The 20722-nt window shown below is 45.6% G+C and overlaps 1 protein-coding gene across 1 annotated transcript in view; it reads left to right on the top strand.

Moving 5' to 3' along the window:
* DOCK2 (dedicator of cytokinesis 2) overlaps window positions 1-20722 on the top strand; it is a 2133690-nt gene that overhangs the window by 1663506 nt on the left and 449462 nt on the right. Inside the window, exon 33 of the mRNA XM_069199340.1 lies at window positions 12925-13073. Within this exon, the coding sequence (XP_069055441.1) occupies window positions 12925-13073 (149 nt within the window). The remainder of the gene's footprint in view (window positions 1-12924; window positions 13074-20722) is intronic.

Genomic DNA, 20722 nt, shown 5'->3' with positions numbered 1-20722 from the left:
GGGGGTAGTATGCTGTTAATGATGGTCATATGCTTTCGTTACTTTGTATATACATGAATATTCTAATTATCTTTAATTCATTGTGAAGATTTGATGTGTGCTTAACAGCTCGTATTCCTATTTGAAACTCACTGCTCTTAGAGACTGATAAACCTTCTCCCATTTTGCCTTCTTCAAGTCCTTTGGTGATTCCTTCAGGAAACCTTTGTTTGACAGGGTATCTTTCTCATGCTTTTGTTGCTTAAGCCACTTAACTTGAACATCCTCAGGTTCCATAAGATCTACCAACAGATGTATCAATGTTCAACCTCATAATGCCTAAGCAGTAATGGTGCAGAATTAAAGAAGTTAAGTGGAAAAAATAATAGCAAATATCAGGAACGAAAAACATTGAAATCTGTCTCATACAGTTGATTTTAGTTTTGTCGAACATCCCACTAAAATAAGATGTAGGGGAGGAAGCAGCCCTGCCAAACCTTAGTTGAACTGATTTGTCAATGAATCTATTTTAACATGTTTTTCCCCTCTCTGGAGCAGCAAAGGATAAACATGTTGACAGTCACTGACACTATCTCTCATGACATTGTCCATGATGCCTCTTATTCTTTTATGACTCTGGCCCATGACCTTTCCCCCATGCCCGGTTCCATAGCCCCTTCTTATGTCCCTTGCTTATACACCCCAATTCCCTGAAGAATTCAGCCTTTTGTCTTTATTTCCCTATCTCACACTTATATCTGACCTATTGGCTTCAACATTTGACTCATGAACATATATGCTTCCTTTCAATCCTAATCCATGACTCTTCTCACTTTATGTCACTGGCCTCCATTCAGATCAGATGTATAGAACTATCCCTAACATACCAGGAGATTTCTCCCAAGACATCAGGCTTATTTTCATTCTAGACCACAAGGGTTAATTTGGCAACCTGTCTCTCATTTCTCTAGATTCATAAATGATGTATTATTCAGGGTGCTATTTTCAAATATTTAGGTCTTGGTTAATGTAGGTTGAGATGTTAATCAGATGTTGAGAGTACAGTGTTTACCATGGCACATAAAAGAGAGCTAGAAGTGTAGATGGCAGCCATAGCCATGAAAGAGAAGAAACTTGCTCCTGAGAAAAAACTGTCCCTTGGAGAGTAGAAGGCCTGAATGACCCTAACAGCCCATAATAATACTGCCAGCAAATAAGTATCTGCAGGGTGATCACACACACCTCGCTTGCCCAAGGGCACTGTTTCTAGCTTTGTGGTTGGGGTGACACACATAAATGGTTTGCCTCTTTTGAGAGGGCTTGCAGAATGTGCAAGGTGGGTCTACAATGCTGGGATTCTCTATTGTGGGAGCTAGTGCCTGTAATGGGAATAGATAGGCTCTTGACTCTAGAGGTGGTGATAGCTGAATCCTATCATAACATGCAACATGACTTAATGGAAATGTTTCGGCTCACACTGCCTGGTATCACAAAAAGTTCAGAGAGACCCACAAAGATGCACAACTGTCCTAGGTTGATTTTGTGGATATCTCAGTGAAGGCACTAGAAGACTGAATTAAAGGTAAAGAGTTTGTCACAGTTATTAAATCAGCATTTCGTGGATTCCAAGTTGCCTAACCCCAGAGAGCTGGGTAGAACAGCTGATCAGTGGGTACACACATGTGTATCCCTGAGGGGCAATCATAATAAAAAGGGTCAGGCCCCAGTAGGGGAAAAGAAAAGAGTAAAAAAGATAAGAGGAAGGAGTTCTCTGAATGGCTAAAAAAAACTGCCCAAGAAGGGAAATTCTGTGCCTTTGCGGAAACTAATTGGGAAGTGTACAAAGGGAAGAAACATTTCGACCCCGTGAACCTGGGGTGTGCCTGGATGGTCATCAGCCAGGACACAACAAGGGAGACTTTGTGTATCCCAAAAAGCCCCACTCGCCTCTGGTGGGCAGTCCCAAGGGATTGAAAGTGTAGGAATTGGGGTGGAAGTTTGACCAGGGGAAACCAGGGGCTACTCTAAAGCCACTTTATCATTCATGGATGGGGTGGATATTGAATCCCTGGACACCTTATCTTCCAGCATGGGGAAGTACAGGCAAGGGCCTAACATCAATTGGACCAAAGTAGAAGCTCTGATGGCTAGAGTAGTCAGCAAGGCCACTGTGGTAGATAGTCCGTTTTCCCCAGAGCAAATTATCCCAGTTTTTCTCCATAAAGTGGTCAAATTTGACAATGAGGTGAAGTTGTATCCCATCGCAATGGTCAGCACTGTCTGGGGAGAGATTACTGGACTGAGGATGGTAGATGTGAGCCCTGCCATCCTAGTGGAGTGTCTGTTGGGGAAGCCTATGATTGGTCTGAGGAGGGAAGGAAGACCCATGCAGAAATATTGGGCCACCCTGAGTGGGTGCGTGTGGCCTCAAGGGCCGAGATAGCATGTCAGGGAAGTGAAGGGAGACTTGAGAATGGAAACCTGGCCCAGGCTCCCACAACTGAGAAAAGGGACAAAAGGTGTGGGATGCCAACTTCAAAACTTCCCATGGTCCAGAATAAATACAACCTCGAGTTGGGGGGACTGGGACCTAAAGGTGAAGAAAGCTTCCTGAGAGACATGCCAGAGCCCGATGAACAGCAAGGGGCAGGAGTACCCTCCCAGGAAATATTCTTTCATTGACAGATAACATGTCCTGCTCTTGAAGGTACTAGTGAAAACCACTGGATCTACTGGGAGTTTGATGTACCGTACAGTGAGGCTAGAGTCCCAAAACCTAGGACATCCAGGACATTGGTGGTCCCCCCAACAGTATGGAGCCTTCTTCCTGAATTGAATCCATGACATCCCGTTGGCTGAACATTTGGGGAAGACCAAGGCCTGGGACAGGTTGATCAACCTCTTCTATTGCCCTAGATGCCTGAGAAGAAGGAGTTCTGTTGCTCCTCCACTACCTATCAAGCCAGTCAAGCCAGTGGCAAGACAAGAGGTAAACCTATGGCTCACTTATTTCCACTGATTTTGGTTAGGACACATTTTGAGAGGGTGGAGTTTGGCCTTATTGCTCCCTTTGATCCTTCAAATGCTTAAAGAAATAGCTACATTTTAGTGGTTGTGGACCTTATCATAAGATATCCTGAAGCAATACCTCTGATGATAGTGACTGCTCCCTCAGTGCCGAGGTTCCTGCTTGGTTTCTCCACCAGAATAGGATTCTCCGAATAAGCAATATCTAACAGGGGCACAATCTTCATGTCTGCATACTTGAAGGATATGTGGCATGAGTGTGGGTGGCTTACAAGTTCACCACCACTTATCATCCCAAACAAATGGTCTTGCAGAGAGATTCAACAAAACCTTAAAAGTCATGATTATGGGATTTTCGGAGAAACTCTGTAGGAAGTGGAAAGTCCTACTCACATGGCTTTTATTTGCCTGCAGTTAGAGTTCTTATATGTCTAGCCTGAGAAGGATGGTAGAAACCTCTCAAAGAACCCAAGCAGGACATAGTAGATTATGTTCTGGGCCTGCGATCTTGCATTGCAGAATACATGAAAAGGGCTAATCAATACGAAGAGGCTGGCCAAGAGCCTATTAAGCAGGAATATGACAAAAATGACCAGTCAAAAGGAATCAGTGGTGGAGACTGTGGCTTCTATGGCCCTCCAGGACAAATGGACTGGACCCTACATCGTGCTGGAGAAGGTAGGAGAGGTCACATGCCTAGTGGACCTTGACACTCCCAATCACCCCTAAAAGGTTAACCGATTAAAACCACACTGTGACAGCGCAGACATGGCCATGCTCCTGGTGACTGATGGGGGAGAGGAGGAAATACTGTGAGACACTCACAGAACTATTATTTCATAATGCCAAGGATGTGTCAGTGAAGGGTGTAGTCCTGTCTCCCACACTGACTGAATAGCAGCAAAAGAACTGTTGTCAGTTGCTGGAACAGCTGTCAGATAAAGTCAAGGCTAGCTCTAAAGTAGAAGTTGACAAGACATTGGACATGGGGTGACTGAGCCTTCCAGTAGTTCCTGGGACAGCCCTGTGGTGCTGGTGCCAAAGGCCAACTCGAAGGAGGGGGGGTGCCCAAAATTTAGATTATGTGTAGACTGCAAGGGACTCAATACAGTCATCAGCACTGATGCACATCCCATCCCCAGAGCTGAGGAGCTCCTAAACCTACTAGGGGGAAACTAAAAGCTTATAAACAAACTAGGGGCAGTAGTTTTTATATCACCTCTGAGTAATGTCCCTAACTGGGGGAGGGAAGGAGAGGTCAGCATTCTACACTCCTGAAGTCCATATTCAGTTTAGGTGATGCCCTTTGGTCTGAAAAATGTCCGTGCCATCTTCCAGAGGCTGGTGAACAGGGTACTGTTGGAAACAGGTCTCTCTGCAGTGACATCCTCAGATTTTTTGCCTTCCTTATGCTGAATTCATTTTCATTGGCTTTAGGATTCTGTGCTCTTTACCACTGCTAACCTGTGTTAAAGTGCTTGTGCTCGCTCCTTAAAACATGGTAGATTGGCTCATACCCAACTGGCAAGTTACTTATAATTCCCTGGTAAAGTGGCACTAAATGTGCCTAGGGCCTGTACATTAAATGCTACTAGTGGGTCTGCAGCACTGCATAAGCTTCAAAGGGGCATACCCTACAACAGGCAGATGCCAGTCACACCTAGGCCAACCCCTTCCATTGTCAAAGTAGCCAGAGTATCGCCAACCCAATGAGGGGAAACCTTTTTCAGAACTAGCTTGCAGGGGGTGTTTCTCTCATTTTCCTGGACACACTTCATGGGTGTGCCTAGTGCTCTGCATAGAGGAAGAGAGGGACACTGTGGAACAATGTACAATAAAACACATAGGACATGCTGCAAAAGTAGGTAGAGGTACTCCATGGAACATTTATCCTATTGGTTAGGAAATGTCCACAACTTTCCTCCACACACAGGCTGGATTGGGCATAAATGTGACACCCTCAGTACCCTCTTCATAACACCTTTGGACCTGTGGATGACAGATGACTGACTGCACCTGCTGTTGAGCCTGTAGAAAGACACTCCAAAGCCTTGAACTGCTCCCCAATTGTACCAAGTACAAAAGAATGGATTACAAGGGCACGTTGGTTAGCCTCCTGTTCAGTTCTAGGGGCACAAAAGCTGTAGGAGGCCAAAATCTCTGCTGAGCCAAGCTTACCAGTTCCAATTGGATTTGCCCTGAACACTTCAGGTGGCTTCTGGGAGACTGAATGCTAATCCCCAGGGGTACCCAAAAGCTCCTGGACCCTTGGATAGAGTTAGAGTGTACTATTTCTCCCTCCAAAATTGCCAGACTGGACAAAGAAATGTTTTCTAAGCTTTTCCTTAAAAGATCCAGAGACTACCACCATACTTCTGACAAGCCGCATTCAAGCGCTGATCAGAATCAAAATGCTGGTTTGCCCTTCTGAAAGGATCCTTACTTTTAAAAAAAAGCTTTGAGTTTGAATATAGAAGATTTCACTGGAATCAACACTGAGGAACACCCCAACAGCAGCCATTCCTAGGCCTGGAATTTGGACGTTGCCCTCTCAGAGTTTTTCCCACTGTTGACATTGAAAACCTCAAAATGTCCACTGGAGCGGAAGCTCCCACTGAGATCCTGCACTCCAGGCACCCACCATTGATGAGTCCTTCCTCAGATCCAGCCGACATCCCGACCCACTGATGACCTCGTCATTAAGGACTTTTTTCCAGAAAAATGACAAAAGAAACTTTCAACAGGATAAACCTGGTCCCTGTATCTGACCCATGCTCCACCATGGTTAGCCTTACCTTTCTACTTTGATCCAGCCTAGAAAAGCCAGATACCCGTAGTTGGCACTTTGTTCTTATGGGTGCCAGAAACATTTAAAACTTTGAAAAATCATATCTGTTACTCTAGCTCAAATTTGTCATTTTTTTGTGTAATTGCTCATTAAAATTGTCTCTATTTTTATAAATCAGAGAGGTATTTTTATTGTGCTGTGTTTTCTACTTTTTACTTATTATGGTACTGATGAACGCTTCACACATTTCTCCTAGATTAAGGGGCTCATTATCAGTTTGGCTGTCTGATCATCGGACCGCCAAACCCACAGGGTGTGGCCGCCATAATATCAATGGCTTTTTTCCTGTTGTTTCCTGTCACACAGCAGCACCCTCTGAATGCAGTGCACATTCCGAGGGTGCTGGCAGGGGGGTCCTGCACTGCCATGCCTTGGGTATGGCCCCCCTGACTCCCAGCAGTGGCTTTCTGCCAACCTTTCCATTGCAGTGAAACCACCATGGAAAGGCTGGCCAAAAGTGGATGTGTCATCAGCACAGCGGTGCTGCCATGGGCATCACCGCGGCTGACCATGACTCTGATTGCTTAAAAATATACTGGCAACAATGACTACCTCAGCTGCACATCCCTCCAATTTTGTTGGATTGTAATGTTAATACATATGGTGCTCTAAACACTATAGCACACCTGCTGCCAAAGTGTGTAAACTGGAACTGGAAAAACAGACCAGTGAATTTCAAGACAAAATAACAGTGAGGCACACATATGTAAATTGCTATATATCCAATTCAATCCATTTGTATAGTAATCAAATCATCCATTGCAAATTATTTAAGGACATCAGGGTGTTATTCACTATTTTCTTTAAATGTCAAAGATAGTTACATAAATGTAGTTATATTGTTTTTTTCACATTTCCCTTTTAATAACATTATTTATATCACTATGTACTTATCAGTACCATCATCGTAATCAACAGTATGAGCTCATTTCCTAAAAAGATGTTCATAACCAATTTGTTTACATTTCAATCCAATTAATTGTGGATTCGATGCACAGCCCAATTAGTTGAAGATTATAGCCGACATGTGTTTTGTCCCACAACAGGACTTCTTCAGGTCTTGCACCTGGTATCAAAGACTTCACAGTGAAAAAAGCACAACCACCTTATTATTCCAAGGACATCGAAAACCAAGCAAGGAATTGACCTCATAAACAGCATCCCTTCAGTTAATTGGCCACCAGCAGTCAGATTGTCTGGGTTGTAATCTGGCAGTCGCACCACTAGGAATGCCACAGTCAGACCACCATTGTGAGTCTGGCGGTCATAGAGCACCAAACTTGTAGTGAGGCCCTAAGTCTGTCTTCTCTGTGCCACAGCTACCAAGAGTTGAGCTCAGGTTTAAGTTTGAGACATAACTGGACCTATTAAGGAATAGTACCATTATTATTTGAAGGGAAAAACCATCCACTTAAACTTATAATCATCTTTCTCGCACAATGTATATCACCAGTACAACAGGTAGTAAGTATATTTTGAATATTCCAAAAACTTACCGCAAACTCACCATTGGCGATAAATGTATACTGCAAATGCACTGAATCAACAGACTGCAAGAGTTTGTGGTCCATTTGTTTAAACATGTCCTCATGCCAAAAATTGACACAAGGATGCATTTTGAGATAATATATAGCACAAATGATGGCTTTGATGCAATTACATGTACTATCACATAATACTGCCAAAATGTTGCGCAAATGTGCAAAATCAAAGTACGTGAATTTTGCACACCCCTATACAAAATATACCCCCTTTCAGATTGCCTACTAATTCTGTAGCATTTTGGAAGTCCTGCACAGCATTTTGGGAAATACATGGCCCGATTCACCAGAGACATATTGGAATAGTAGTAATTCCTCAGTAATACTTTATGTCCTACATAATGCAATTCCCAAAACATCAGCGCAAGATCTCTGCCTCTTCTATTTTGTCTATGCATAGATCCCTGCACAGTTTGGTAGTAAATTTGGGAGGTATGAAAATGCCTCTTTTTGCATGTTCATCCCCATATTTTTGGACTTTTGCTGCTCATTGTTTGACTATGATGTGCACTGAGGTTTGCTAACCAGACCTTAGTGTCAGTGTTCTAACCCCCTTTAAAATGTATGTTGAATTGGCTATACCCAAATGGCAAGTACTGACTTACTTATAAGTTCCTGGTATATGGTACACAAGATACCAAGGGCATGGAAGGCAAAGTGTCTACCCCGCCTGCAGCACTGATTGTGCCACCCTGTGTGTGACAAAGTGCAGAATGGTTCCCAGCATGCCACTGCAGATTGAAAGGGCAGTGGTTACACTGCTAGTTTGACATTGTCATTCAAACCAATGTCAAAGCCACCGCTTCCCTTAACAATATTTGTAAGTCTCCCTGTGACGGGCTGGATCCTGATCGCCCGCACATGGCCCGGTCTTGTGCTGACTCTGCCTCTGACGGCCTCGACCTTGTCAAACTCTCGCCCCGTGATTGGTGGGACGATCGATGGCGGCGGGCCGCCGGGAGGTTAAAACTGCCACAGTCAGAACATACGGGTGTCGGTGGTTTGGAAGCAGTGGAGACACGACCAAGGAAGGAAGAAGACGAACGACCACAGGAGGAGAAAGATGAACGAACATCGGAGGAAGAGGACGACCGAACATCGGAGGAGGAGGACGACCGAACACAGGAGGAGGAGGACGACCGAACACAGGAGGAGGAAGACGAACGAACACAGGAGGAGGAAGGAAACGGAGATAGCGACTCCAATCATCCCCGTGAGAAGCCTGCTGAAGGCGCAAGGCGAATCCCACGAAGGCAGGCAACCGGGAGGACGGAACGAGTAAACCCGCTGCGCTTCCGGAGAAGCGTGGCACTTCCAGGTGCGTGGGATAACGGGCTTGGGAAGTACGAGTGAGAGAGAGGGAGAAGAGAGGAGAGCGGACAAAAAAAGGAGGGGGAAGAAAGGAATGAGAGAAGAAGCAAGGGCACAATAAAGGGGATTGGGGAATCCACCATTAAGCACAAGAAAACTATATTGAGCATATGTCATATCAAAGGAACCGCGCACATGAGCACTAAGGGTACCGGAAGAAGGCAGAAGCAATAGCCGATGAGTATGTGAGGACCGCACCTAGTCGTAAGGAAAACACAGGAGGGACAGATACCGAACTGCGAGAGAACAGAAAGGAGAAGGGATAGAAAAAGAGATAGGAAAACTACACCCATAGAAACCCAGACCACTTACCTCATGTATCTTATTCTCTCCACATGTGCTTCCCGGGGATGCCTGTGAAATAAGGAGAAAAGAGAGAAGACCAGAACCCGAAAGGATACAGCCATACCACCCACCATACATGGAAAGCAAGAGAAAAAACCTACCTGCACGTACCCTTACCAGTTACCAAACAACTTAATAAAACACTTGTACATAGACTAAGCGAGTTCTGAGTGATCCTTCCGGACCAACCCGGTCACACTCCCCTAAGGAAGGGCTGTAGAGCCTTGTGTCAGGTAGGTATATATTATTACGTGAGACACATATTTTTAATATGTCTTAGCAGCAACACTTACAAATTGTCATTTTGCTGTGGAAAAGTTAGTAGCCCCATTGGCTAGTACAGGGTTAGTGGCTAGCACCCTAGTCTGGCTAACTCCTGAATAGAAGAGCCTAACTGGATAATGTTAGGTAGCAAATGAATTGTGAGATTGAGCCTGACCTGATGCCCCGGTCCAATTTATTGTCACTATTAAGGTAATGTAACTTTTAGAAAGTTGTCACTCTATGACCCATCTGGTCCAGTGGCCTCATAAGGCACTGGCCAACAGACAGCTTTCTGCCCACTTGGGGAGTAGTGTGAATGACTCCTAGGCTTAGGAACAATAGCAGAATGTGGAAAGGTGAGGGGTTACTTCCCCGTATCAGAAAGCCACTCGAGGCATTAGCCCAAATGGTGAGCTTTAAAGAGGAAACCAGCTTTGGTGGGCAAAAGGTGATAGCACTCCATAGAGGCTTTGCTTTTTTCATGTAGACATGCTGGAGACAGGGCCAGAGAGGGAAGAGCAGTGCCCAAAATAGTTTTACCATGAGTGTGTAGCCCCCAGGTAGGCACTAGGGTGAGCTACCACACTCCTCACAGTCAAGGGAAGGTTCATAGAATAGTGCACCCTGGAAATGCCAAATGTCCAGGGTGCCATAAATACAACACCTAGGCTGAGGGGACCTGTTTGCCCATTGGCTAGTGACCATGTGGTCCTCTCAGGGCACTTTCCTAGGACAAATATGGCACCCCTCGAACCCTGAACCTCAGATCACAGTAGAACTGAAACACGAACCTGAAGGACTGCCCTGCTGCTCATGACCCACCACAAATAGAGGCTACACAGTCTGCTGTACCGTACCTGCTTCACTTTGGGCTAGCAAAGATGGGACTGTGCCTGTTGCTCTTGGCATGGGGATCATTTGTGCCTCAGGTCCAGACCAAAGCAGTGACTCCAAGAATCAGTTGAATGATCCCCTGGAACCAGCTCTAGGGGCAAAAGAGCTGAATATGCCCAAACAGGCAAGTTGGTGGCCACTGCAGCGTCCCACAGCAAGCAATCAATGGAGGCCCCAAGAGACCGATCCTCAACAGCCAAAAGATGCACCCAATTCAGCTGGACCTGGTATCACAGTCCAGATCGGTCACCCAAGAGGGAAACTGGCCTCCACAAAACAGTTTTCTCTCCAGCACTGTGTCCAGAGACCAGTAGCCCAGCTGCAGCTGTCCTTCAACTGTCTCAAAGAGGACTTCATGGGACCCTGACCTCTGTAGCCAAAGTTGCCCCACATTACCCATGGACTCAGGAATCACCACAAAGGCACCCCAATCACCTGCACAGCAACGGGAGCAACTTTGAGCATCTTTTCATCCTGCATCTGGACCACTCCATCACAGTCTATGGCAGTTGTGTTGTAAAGTTTGGGAGTGGACTGGAAAATGCTGTGGTGGCCAGGTAACTGTCTAAATCATTGCCACCACAGACCTTCATCCTGTCAGATTTGGTTACCCAAACAGGGCTCCAGTTTCCAACTATTGTTGACCAATCCTTGTTTGCAGTTGGATTAAAAAGTGGTAATATCTTTCAAAATCTGTATCTCTGTGGTGGGCTTTGCTCATCAAGGTCTCTAAAACTTACAAAAAATGTAATCCATTTTTAAAAATTGATGTCCTGGTTCTTTCCGATTCTGGTATTTGGTACTGTTAAATGCTACATACTAAGTTTGCTTATTCAAGTTTTGCTCTGAAGCAATAACTACCCACAGTCGAGCTTAAGGTTGTTCAAATGAGCCTGACTGACCCAAGACATTTTTTTGCTAGTGTATTCCACATAAGGGCCCCTGAGCCATACCATAAAATACACCCTAACCCTCACAGAAGGGACAACGTTGATTGGTGGAAAAATAGTGTATTATTACTACTAAATGGGAGGGCTTTAGCAAAATTTAAGGATGGTTTCAGGGAGGGATAAATTAATATAAAAACACACCTATGGAAGAGTAAGAACATTTAAATTAACAAAATACGCTTCTAATTATTCTACAGACATAATAATGACGAAACATCCTTACATGTACACGAGCCTAGCTTTAGAGTAAGTCAAGAACCACATATGGCAAACCATTGGCACTGCAACACACTTGCACAGAAAACAATGACAACAGGCTATAGCCAGTGCTGCACTGGAATTTCAGGCAGTTTCTTACTGAGTCAGCTTGAAAGAACAAGTATGTTTCCCAGATCCCGTCATGGACGTCAAGGACAATAAAAATGAGGCCCATACACTTGCCCTTTTAGGCTGCTCTGTCTGGCACTGCCAGTCTGCCTGAACATCCACTACAGCACTGGCTATAATTTTAATGCACAATAAGAAATAATTTTAAAACAAAATTCCCGTTTTAGCTCCCATTGAAAATTATGCTTGCACCTACAGCCACAACTGCTGAATGGATTTACACTACCCCTGTCATGAAGCAGAACATCGTAGTACATGCTTTTGTTGGTTTGGTGTAAATTTTTTCAGTAGTTATTGAGGCATTGACTTTTGAAAAAGGTGCTGGGAGGACATCAGAGGTTTAAGACTTTTGTATATCTTGTTAGCTGAGAAGCCGTTGTTTAATTTGCCTGTACCATTTGCACCACTTGACAACTGTACATGAAATTTGTCCAACAAATAGTGACAGTAATTACGAGAGACTGCCAGACTCGTGGTGGCATTCAGAACGCTGCCAATGCGGCAGTCCGAACTCCACATTATGACTGCGGCAGACCACCAGCCCCCCAAGCCAGCACCATTGCAATGTTCAATGTCTGCTTTGCAGACATTGAACATTGCCAGGTTGATGGTGCACCCTGCATCCTACAGCATTGCCACCGGCTCAATTACGAGCTGGAGACAATGCTGTAGAGTGTTTCCCGCTAGGCAGAAACTCAAGTTTCCGCCCTCTGACCTAGCGGGAAACTCGCAATGGGCCCGGTGGGGAGGTAGCCACTATGGCAGCAACCTCCCTTTCGGAAGTTTGACGGACGGGCTAAACCGTCAACTCATAATCAGGCCCAGTATGTTAAGACTACGCTTGGTGTTCTTGAACTTTTTATAGATGAATAAAGTGTGGGATCCAGCAGCTGAAGGATAAATGTTGGCCGTTTCTATTTCTTTACCATTATATATGTTTTTGCACACCTAAGTTAAAGGTGATTCAAAATAGCTTGTTTGGGGATGTCTTTAGCGTTGCGAGGTAGGCAACTCTAACTCCTAATTTGGTTCAGTTGGAAGCTGTACTATTTGAAGAATAAGAAAGAAAAGCTCATTTTAAAACCTAAATAACTGTACAAAACGTATACAACAGAGCTATGTCAGAATATAAAGCGTTTCCAAATCATTTAATTATGTTGATTTATACTTGTCAAAAAAACAAAAAAAAAACGAAAATGCATTTTTACTTTTGCTTTTCATTTTTAAAATTCCATTTTTGTTGTCTATGTTTTCAACACATTTTAAGAGTTTTTGTGTTTCTTGTATTCCTTTCAAATTCTGCACATCTAAAATATAGGTCAGAACAAAATCAACTTCATCCCTGGAATGGTTGGACCAATTTTGGAGATGACCCTTATTCCAGAGGTGGAATTACGAAAAGCCACTATCCCGATTTTCTTTGACATGATGCTCTGTGAATATAGCAAACACGGAGAATTTAAAAAGGTAACAAAGACGCAAACATATTTTGTTGATTATATGAAGTAATTTCTGATTCAGAAATTGGAGATAGTAAAAACATGCATCATAGTCTATACAGTTGGCTATGCTTTTAAGTGCAGCTTCAAAAGGTAAATTCTAATTTAGGCTGTGTACTGATCCACAGTTTTTGGTCAAGATTCTAAATCGCTGCATCTTATTCTAGTGTTATGTGTGGTCTGTTTTCTGGCTTGTATTTTATTCCTTAGGAAGGACGCCTGGGATACAGATATACAAAAGCATGCTGGCAGTCTGCAGTGGCGCCTGGTAACGCTAGAAAATGGTGGGGCATTAGCCCCTCTGTCGTCTAATGACAATGACAACGCAGACAGCATGTCGGTCTCTTTGAAATGTTTACATACATAGCAATTTTTGAAAATCACCCCTATTTGCCAAGGGCACACACTTCGATGCGAGAGCTTCTGATTAATGCATCAGTATAACCCATTTAAAAGATTACTAGAGTAGGTTGTATGTTTAGACATTAGTGCAACATTTCAGCAGCAATATGTACCAAGTATTACCAAAACAAGGCAATGCTACCACACCTCTACCAAAGGATTCTGAGTTTTGCCACAAGTGATCAACCTATTTTATAAGGCATACAGTATCTATGTAATCAGAGTGATACAAGGTTATTAGGGTGTACGATCTTTTCCACCCACTTCATAAGATGCTGCAGACATTCATGTAAAACTCACTGATACAGTCACTTGTCCCTGAGTTCCTAGGCTGTGTTTGTTGAAGAGGAAAGCATAAATGCAGCCATTAGAAGAAAAAATTAAATCTAGCATTCAGCAGCGACCAATGTTAATGATTCTAATTGTACTGAACAAGCAGGTAGCGCTCATGTTGGCTTAACTCCATCGGGATCTGTGCCTAGCAGCCAGCCAGCTTTCTAACCAAAGGGAGCTAAATTCTAAATCGTATTTAGTTCATTTATTAAAAGACCTTCCAGTGTTTCCACGCAAATGTCCAAAAACAAATGTGACTATCAGGTTAAGAGCCTGCAGGCATGCGCTGTTTTAATATATTACAATTTTCCCATAATAGCTTTGGATTTGTGACTGCTTCTCATCTCTTGATGAAGTTTTATGAATTACTCATTGACGATTTCAAGGGAATGAAGTTACCACATTTTTAACAGTAAATGTCACATATGGTGATGTAAGTTCTTAATCGTACCTGGAGTCGGCAATCGTCTTTCCTTGGGGGGCCGACTCTTCTAAATCCACCCGCAGCATGCACACTGCCTGCCTTGACTGAAGCATGCCGGGCATGCATAAAGTGAAACTAGGCATCTCGGACAATAAACGTACTACTCTCATGATGTTTATAATAGTAAACAGCATAAAAGCAGTGCAAGTACTGGCTGAGGCAAGTGAACAAAGCGCTCCATCAGAGACCGATGGGACTGTGTCTCTGCTTCCCAGCTCGCTTACAGTGATGACTGGGGATGTCTGAACTACGCATGTCAGGCTGGCCTCAGGCGAAATACCGGCCAGCGTGACATGCGCAACTCAGATACACAGCCATGGCTGGTCACTGCAGTAAACCATGCCTAAGAGGAGAGTACGCCTTGCCTGCGAGAAGAGATCAGGTATTTGTGGGTAATGGCTCGAAGGTAGCTGGTCAACGCCCTTAAGGTAATATGGAGAAACTGCCCCTGGCAGTCTGTCATATAGATGTACGTTAGCTTGTCATTGAGCATTGCCTCTATCGGGCAAATAGATTTTGGACATTCCAAGCGGCACGCTAAAATGTTGATGCATTGATACAAGTAAGGGTCCGATGCAATTATCTGTTTTGGAAACTAGAAGAGGGTAGGACACAATGTATTATTGTTTCCATTGCCACTAAACACTAACATACACTTTTATATCATAAAAGGCAAATGGTACACAGGCGATAAGGAAAATGCTAGAAAAACAATACATGGGGAAAAGAAGAGGATGGTGTAAGCATGGTTGTGGTAAGGATAGCATAGTCTAAACACTTACAAAATCATCTGGAATCTACCAGCAGTCTGGATTTTCTTTTATTACGCTATGCAAGCATAGTCTTGTGGTGTTTCATATTACCGTGTCACCTATACTTTTGTGGCTTTCATGCTTTTGCTACCACACCTCTACCAAAGGATTCTGAGTTTTGCCACAAGTGATCAACCTATTTTATAAGGCATACAGTATCTATGTAATCAGAGTGATACAAGGTTATTAGGGTGTGCTGTGGGTCTTTTCCACCCACTCCATAAGATGCTGCAGACATTCATGTAAAACTCACTGATACAGTCACTTGTCCCTGAGTTCCTAGGCTGTGTTTGTTGAAGAGGAAAGCATAAATGCAGCCATTAGAAGAAAAAATGAAATCTAGCATTCAGCAGCGACCAACTTTAATGAGCCTATTTGTAGTTGACCCTGGGGGAGTGATCCATTCCTGACGCAGGCACTAGGTACAGACACTCAAGTGGGGTAGTGTTTTTAAAAGGACAGGTTGGGAAACACTGGGTGGTAGGAATTTTGTGGATCCCAGCATATTCCCAGCATGTAGTTTGTGTGACACAAATGCAAGAAAAATTATAGTTTTTATGCAACATTTCACTGTTGGAGGTTATTCTGGGTAAGAAAACTTTGGGGAATCCAGACAAACCACACCTCTGTGGGCTCCTCCTGGTGTCTAGTTTCCAAAAATGTCCTGGTTTGATAGGTTTCACTATATGGCCGCTGTTAGAAATGGGGTCTTTGGTTGACAGTCAGGTTACCCCCTGTTCAAGCAAGGACCCTCACTCTAGTTAGGATAAAAGAGAATCACCCTCAGCTAACCCCTGCTTACCCCCTTGGTAGCTTGGCAGAGCAGTAGGCTTAACCTCAGAGTGCTGGGCGTAAAGTATTTGTACCAACACACACAGTAACTTAATGAGAACACTACAAAATGACACAACACCAGTTTAGAAAAATAGGAAATATTTATCTAGACAAAACAAGACCAAAACGACAAAAATCCAACATACACAAGTCAAGTTATGATTTTTAAAAGGTTTAAAATAAAAAGAGTCTTTAGGTAGTTGTAACAACCCACTAGCGCTGCTAGCGTGAAAATGTACCTGGTTTGCGGCAAAAATAACCCCGCACGGGCGGTGTGCGTCGAAAATAACCCGGCACGGGTATATGCGTCGAAAACAGCTCGGCTCGGCGAGGCGCGTCGAAAAAGCCAGCCACGCGACGGTCCGAAGTCCCGCGGCGCTGGTTGCGATCTCTCAGCCTTCGTCAGCGATGCTGCGCGTCGTTTCTCCTGCTCCGGGCGTCGATTCTCCGGTCGCGTTTCCAGCGGCGTCGTTTCTCAGCTGCGGAGCCGGCGTCGCGTCGTTTTCTCAGCCGCGATCGGATTCGCGTCGATCTTTTCTCCGCACGGTGCGCGGTGCGTGTATTTTTGTCCTTAAGCTGCCAGCCTCTCCTTTCAGGGTCCCAGGAACTGGAAGGGCACCACAGAGCAGAGTAGGGGTCTCTCCAGAGACTCCAGGTGCTGGCAGGAAGAAGTCTTTGCTATCCCTGAGACTTCAATAACAGGAGGCAAGCTCTACATCAAGCCCTTGGAGATTTCTTCTTCAAGATGGAAGGCACACAAAGTCCAGTCTTTGCCCTCTTGCTCAGGCAGAAGCAGCACTGCAGGAAAGCTCCACAAAGCACAGTCACAGGCAGGGCAGCACTTGTTCCTCAGCGATCAGCTCTTCTCCAGGCAGAGGTTCCCCTTGATTCCAGAAGTGTTTCTCAAGTTTGTAAGTTTGGGTGCCCTTCTTATACCCATTTTAGTCTTTGAAGTCACCTTCCTTCAAAGGGGACTCACACCTTCTTGTTAAATCCTGCCTTGCCCAGGCAAGGCATCAGACACACACCAGGGGGCTGGAGACAGCATTGTCAGAGGCAGGCACAGTCCTTTCAGATGAGAGTGACCACTCCACCCCTCCCTCCTAGCAGAGATGGCTAATCAGGAATGCAGATCACACCCCAGCTCCCTTTGTGTCACTGTCTGGTGTGAGGTGAAAAACAACCCAACTGTCAACTGACCCAGACAGGGAATCCACAAACAAGGCAGAGTCACAGAATGGTTTAAGCAAGAAAATGCTCACTTTCTAAAAGTGGCATTTCCAAACTCACAATCTCAAAATCAACTTTACTAAAAGATGCATTTTTAAATTGTGAGTTCAGGGATCCCAAACTCCACCTGTCCATCTCTTCTCTAGGGGAATCTACACTTTAATCATATTTAAAGGTAGCCCCCATATTATCCTATGAGAGAGAGACAGACCTTGCAACAGTGAAAACGAAATTGGCAGTATTTCACTGTCAGGACATATAAACCACATTACTATATGTCCTACCTTATCCATACACTGCACCCTGCCCTTGGGGCTACCTAGGGCATACCTTAGGGGTGCCTTACATGTAAGGAAAGGGAAGGTTTAGGCCTGGCAAGTGGGTACACTTGCCAAGTCGACTTTACAGTGTAAAAATACACACACAGACACTGCAGTGGCAGGTCTGAGACATGATTACAGAGCTACTTATGTGGGTGGCACAACCAGTGCTGCAGGCCCACTAGTAGCATTTGATTTACAGGCCCTGGCACCTCTAGTGCACATTACTAGGGACTTACTAGTAATTCAAATATGCCAATCATGGATGAACCACTTACATATAATTTAAACAGGAGCACTTGCACTTTAGCACTGGTTAGCAGTGGTAAAGTGCCCAGAGTAACAAAAACAGCAAAATCAGAGTCCAGCACACATCAACAACCTGGGGAACAGAGGCAAAAAGTTAAGGGAGACCACGCCAAGGATGAAAAGTCTAACACGTGTCCCCCCCAGCTAAAAGTGGGGAGCAACTACCCAACCTCATGGGAGTTCTCATCACTAAGGCGGAAGAACCTGGACAGACCATCAGCATTGGCGTGTTCTGTACCGGGTCGATGTTCCACCGTAAAGTCCATCCCCTGTAGGGAAATGGACCACCTCAACAGTTTTGGGTTCTCACCCCTCATCTGCATTAACCATCTGAGGGGTCTGTGGTCGGTCTGAACTCGGAAGTGAGTCCCAAACAAGTAGGGTCTTAGCTTCTTCAGTGCCCAGACCACAGCAAACGCTTCACGTTCTATGGCACTCCACCTACGTTCCCTGGGTAGTAACCTCCTGCTAATGAAGGCTACGGGTTGATCTAGGCCCTCTTCATTCAGCTGTGAGAGTACTGCTCCAATACCATGCTCTGAGGCGTCTGTCTGTACAACAAACTCCGTGGAGTAGTCAGGTGCCTTCAGCACCGGTGCTGTGCACATGGCAGCCTTCAGGGCATCAAAAGCGTTCTGGCAAGCCTCTGTCCAGATCACTTTCTTGGGTTGCTTCTTAGAAGTCAACTCAGTTAAGGGGGTAACAATGGTACCATATCCCTTAACGAACCTCCGATAGTATCCTGTGAGACCTAAAAAGGCTCTCACTTCAGTCTGGGTCTTGGGAGGCTCCCAAGCCAGAATCGTGTCAATCTTAGGCTGTAGGGGTGCCACCTGGCCACTCCCCACCTGGTGTCCTAAGTACACAACAGAACCCTGCCCTATTTGGCACTTGCTCGCCTTAATAGTGAGGCCTGCCTTCTGCAGGGCCTCTAACACTCTCCAGAGGTGTTGCAGGTGTTCCTCCCATGTGGAACTAAACACAGCAATGTCATCCAGGTAGGCGGCACTGAACTCATCCAGTCCTGCCAACACCTGGTTGACCAACCTCTGAAAGGTGGCAGGGGCATTCTTCATCCCAAAGGGCATCACATTGAAGTGGAAGTGCCCATCGGGGGTAGAGAATGCTGACCTCTCCTTTGCCCCTTCAGTTAAGGCAATCTGCCAGTACCCAGATGTTAAATCAAACGTACTGAGGTACTTGGCAGCTCCTAACCGATCAATGAGCTCATCAGCTCGGGGGATGGGGTGTGCGTCAGTCTTGCTGACCGCATTGAGACCCCGGTAGTCCACACAGAACCTAAGTTCTGGAGTGGCACCAGGAGCAGTAGCCTTTGGGACCAAGACCACTGGGCTGGCCCAAGGACTGCTGGAGTGCTCAATAACCCTTAGGGCTAACATTTTGGAGACTTCCTCCTTAATGCAAGCCCTCACCCTGTCAGTCACCCTGTAAACCTTATGTTTAACAGGTGTACTGTCCCCAGTGTCCACATCATGTGTGCACAGGTGTGTGACTCCTGGGATCAGGGAAAACAGTGAGGCGAACTGTCCCAGCACGTGGCGACAGTCCCTCTGCTGTTCTTCAGTCAGGGAGGGGGAGAGGATCACTCCCTCCACAGACCCATCTTTCTCTCCTGCAGACAGGAGGTCAGGAAGAGGCTCACTCTCTTCCTCCACCCCGTCATCTGTCGTGAGGAGCATGGATAGCTCAGTTCGCTCAAAGTGGGGTTTGAGGCGGTTGACATGTAGGACCCTCAAGGGGTTCCTGGGGGATTGCAAGTCTACCAGATAGGTGACCTCGCTCTTTCTTTCCACCACCTCAAAAGGCCCAGTCCACTTATCTTGGAGAGCCCTAGGCTCTACTGGTGCCATGACCCACACTTTTTGTCCAGGCTGAAACTCAACCAGAGTGGCATTCTGGTCGTACCACCGTTTCATGTCCTCCTGGCTTGCTTCCAGGTTCTCCTGAGCGAGACGCCTGAAGCGGGCAGTCTGGTTTCTTAGTGCCAGCATGTAGCTAAATACATCCTGGGGTGGTTTACTAGGAGCTTTCTCCAAAGCCTCCTTCACCAGACTGAGCGGTCCCCTCACAGGGTGGCCATAGATGAGCTCAAAGGGGCTAAAGCCAAGTCCCTTTTGAGGCACCTCCCTGTAAGCGAACAGAAGGCATGGCAAGAGGACGTCCCACTTACCCCTCAAGGGCTCTGACAGGCCCTGAATCATGCCTTTCAAGGTGCGGTTGAATCTCTCAACCAGACCATTACTTTGGGGGTGGTAAGGGGTGGTGAACTTGTAGGTTACCCCACACACCTTCCACAGAGACTTCATATAAGTGGATATGAAGTTTGTACCCCTATCAGATACTACCTCCTTGGGGAACCCCATGCGGGTAAAAACCCCCATCAAGGCACGTCCCACCACGGGGGCGGTGACCGTCCTTAGAGGAATAGCTTCTGGGTACCGTGTGGCATGGTCCACCAAGACCAGGATGAACCTGTTGCCCAGGGCTGTCTTGGGATCCAGAGGCCCCACAATGTCAATTCCTACCCTTTCAAAGGGAGTACTGACTACCGGTAAAGGTTGGAGGGGAGCTTTGCATTTCCCCCCACTCTTGCCACTTGCCTGACAAGTCTGACAAGATCTACAATAAGCAGCTGACTGCTTGTTCATCAAGGGCCAGTAAAAGTGGGAGACAAGCCTCTTATAGGTCTTGTCCTGCCCTAGATGTCCTGCCAAAGGCACATCATGAGCCAAACCCAGTAGGAAGGTCCTGAAGCCCTGGGGTACCACCAGCATACGAGCTGACCCCGGCTCAGGAACCTTAGGCTCACTATACAGGAGGCCATCCTCCCAGTAAATCAGGTGAGTACCTGGCGCTCCGCCAGCCGCCTGGG

This window comes from Pleurodeles waltl, chromosome 7 (genome assembly GCF_031143425.1).
Source record: "Pleurodeles waltl isolate 20211129_DDA chromosome 7, aPleWal1.hap1.20221129, whole genome shotgun sequence".
NCBI lineage: Eukaryota > Metazoa > Chordata > Amphibia > Caudata > Salamandridae > Pleurodeles > Pleurodeles waltl.
The sequence above is the reverse complement of the archived record's forward strand: the minus strand, read 5'-3'. Positions and strand labels throughout refer to the sequence as shown.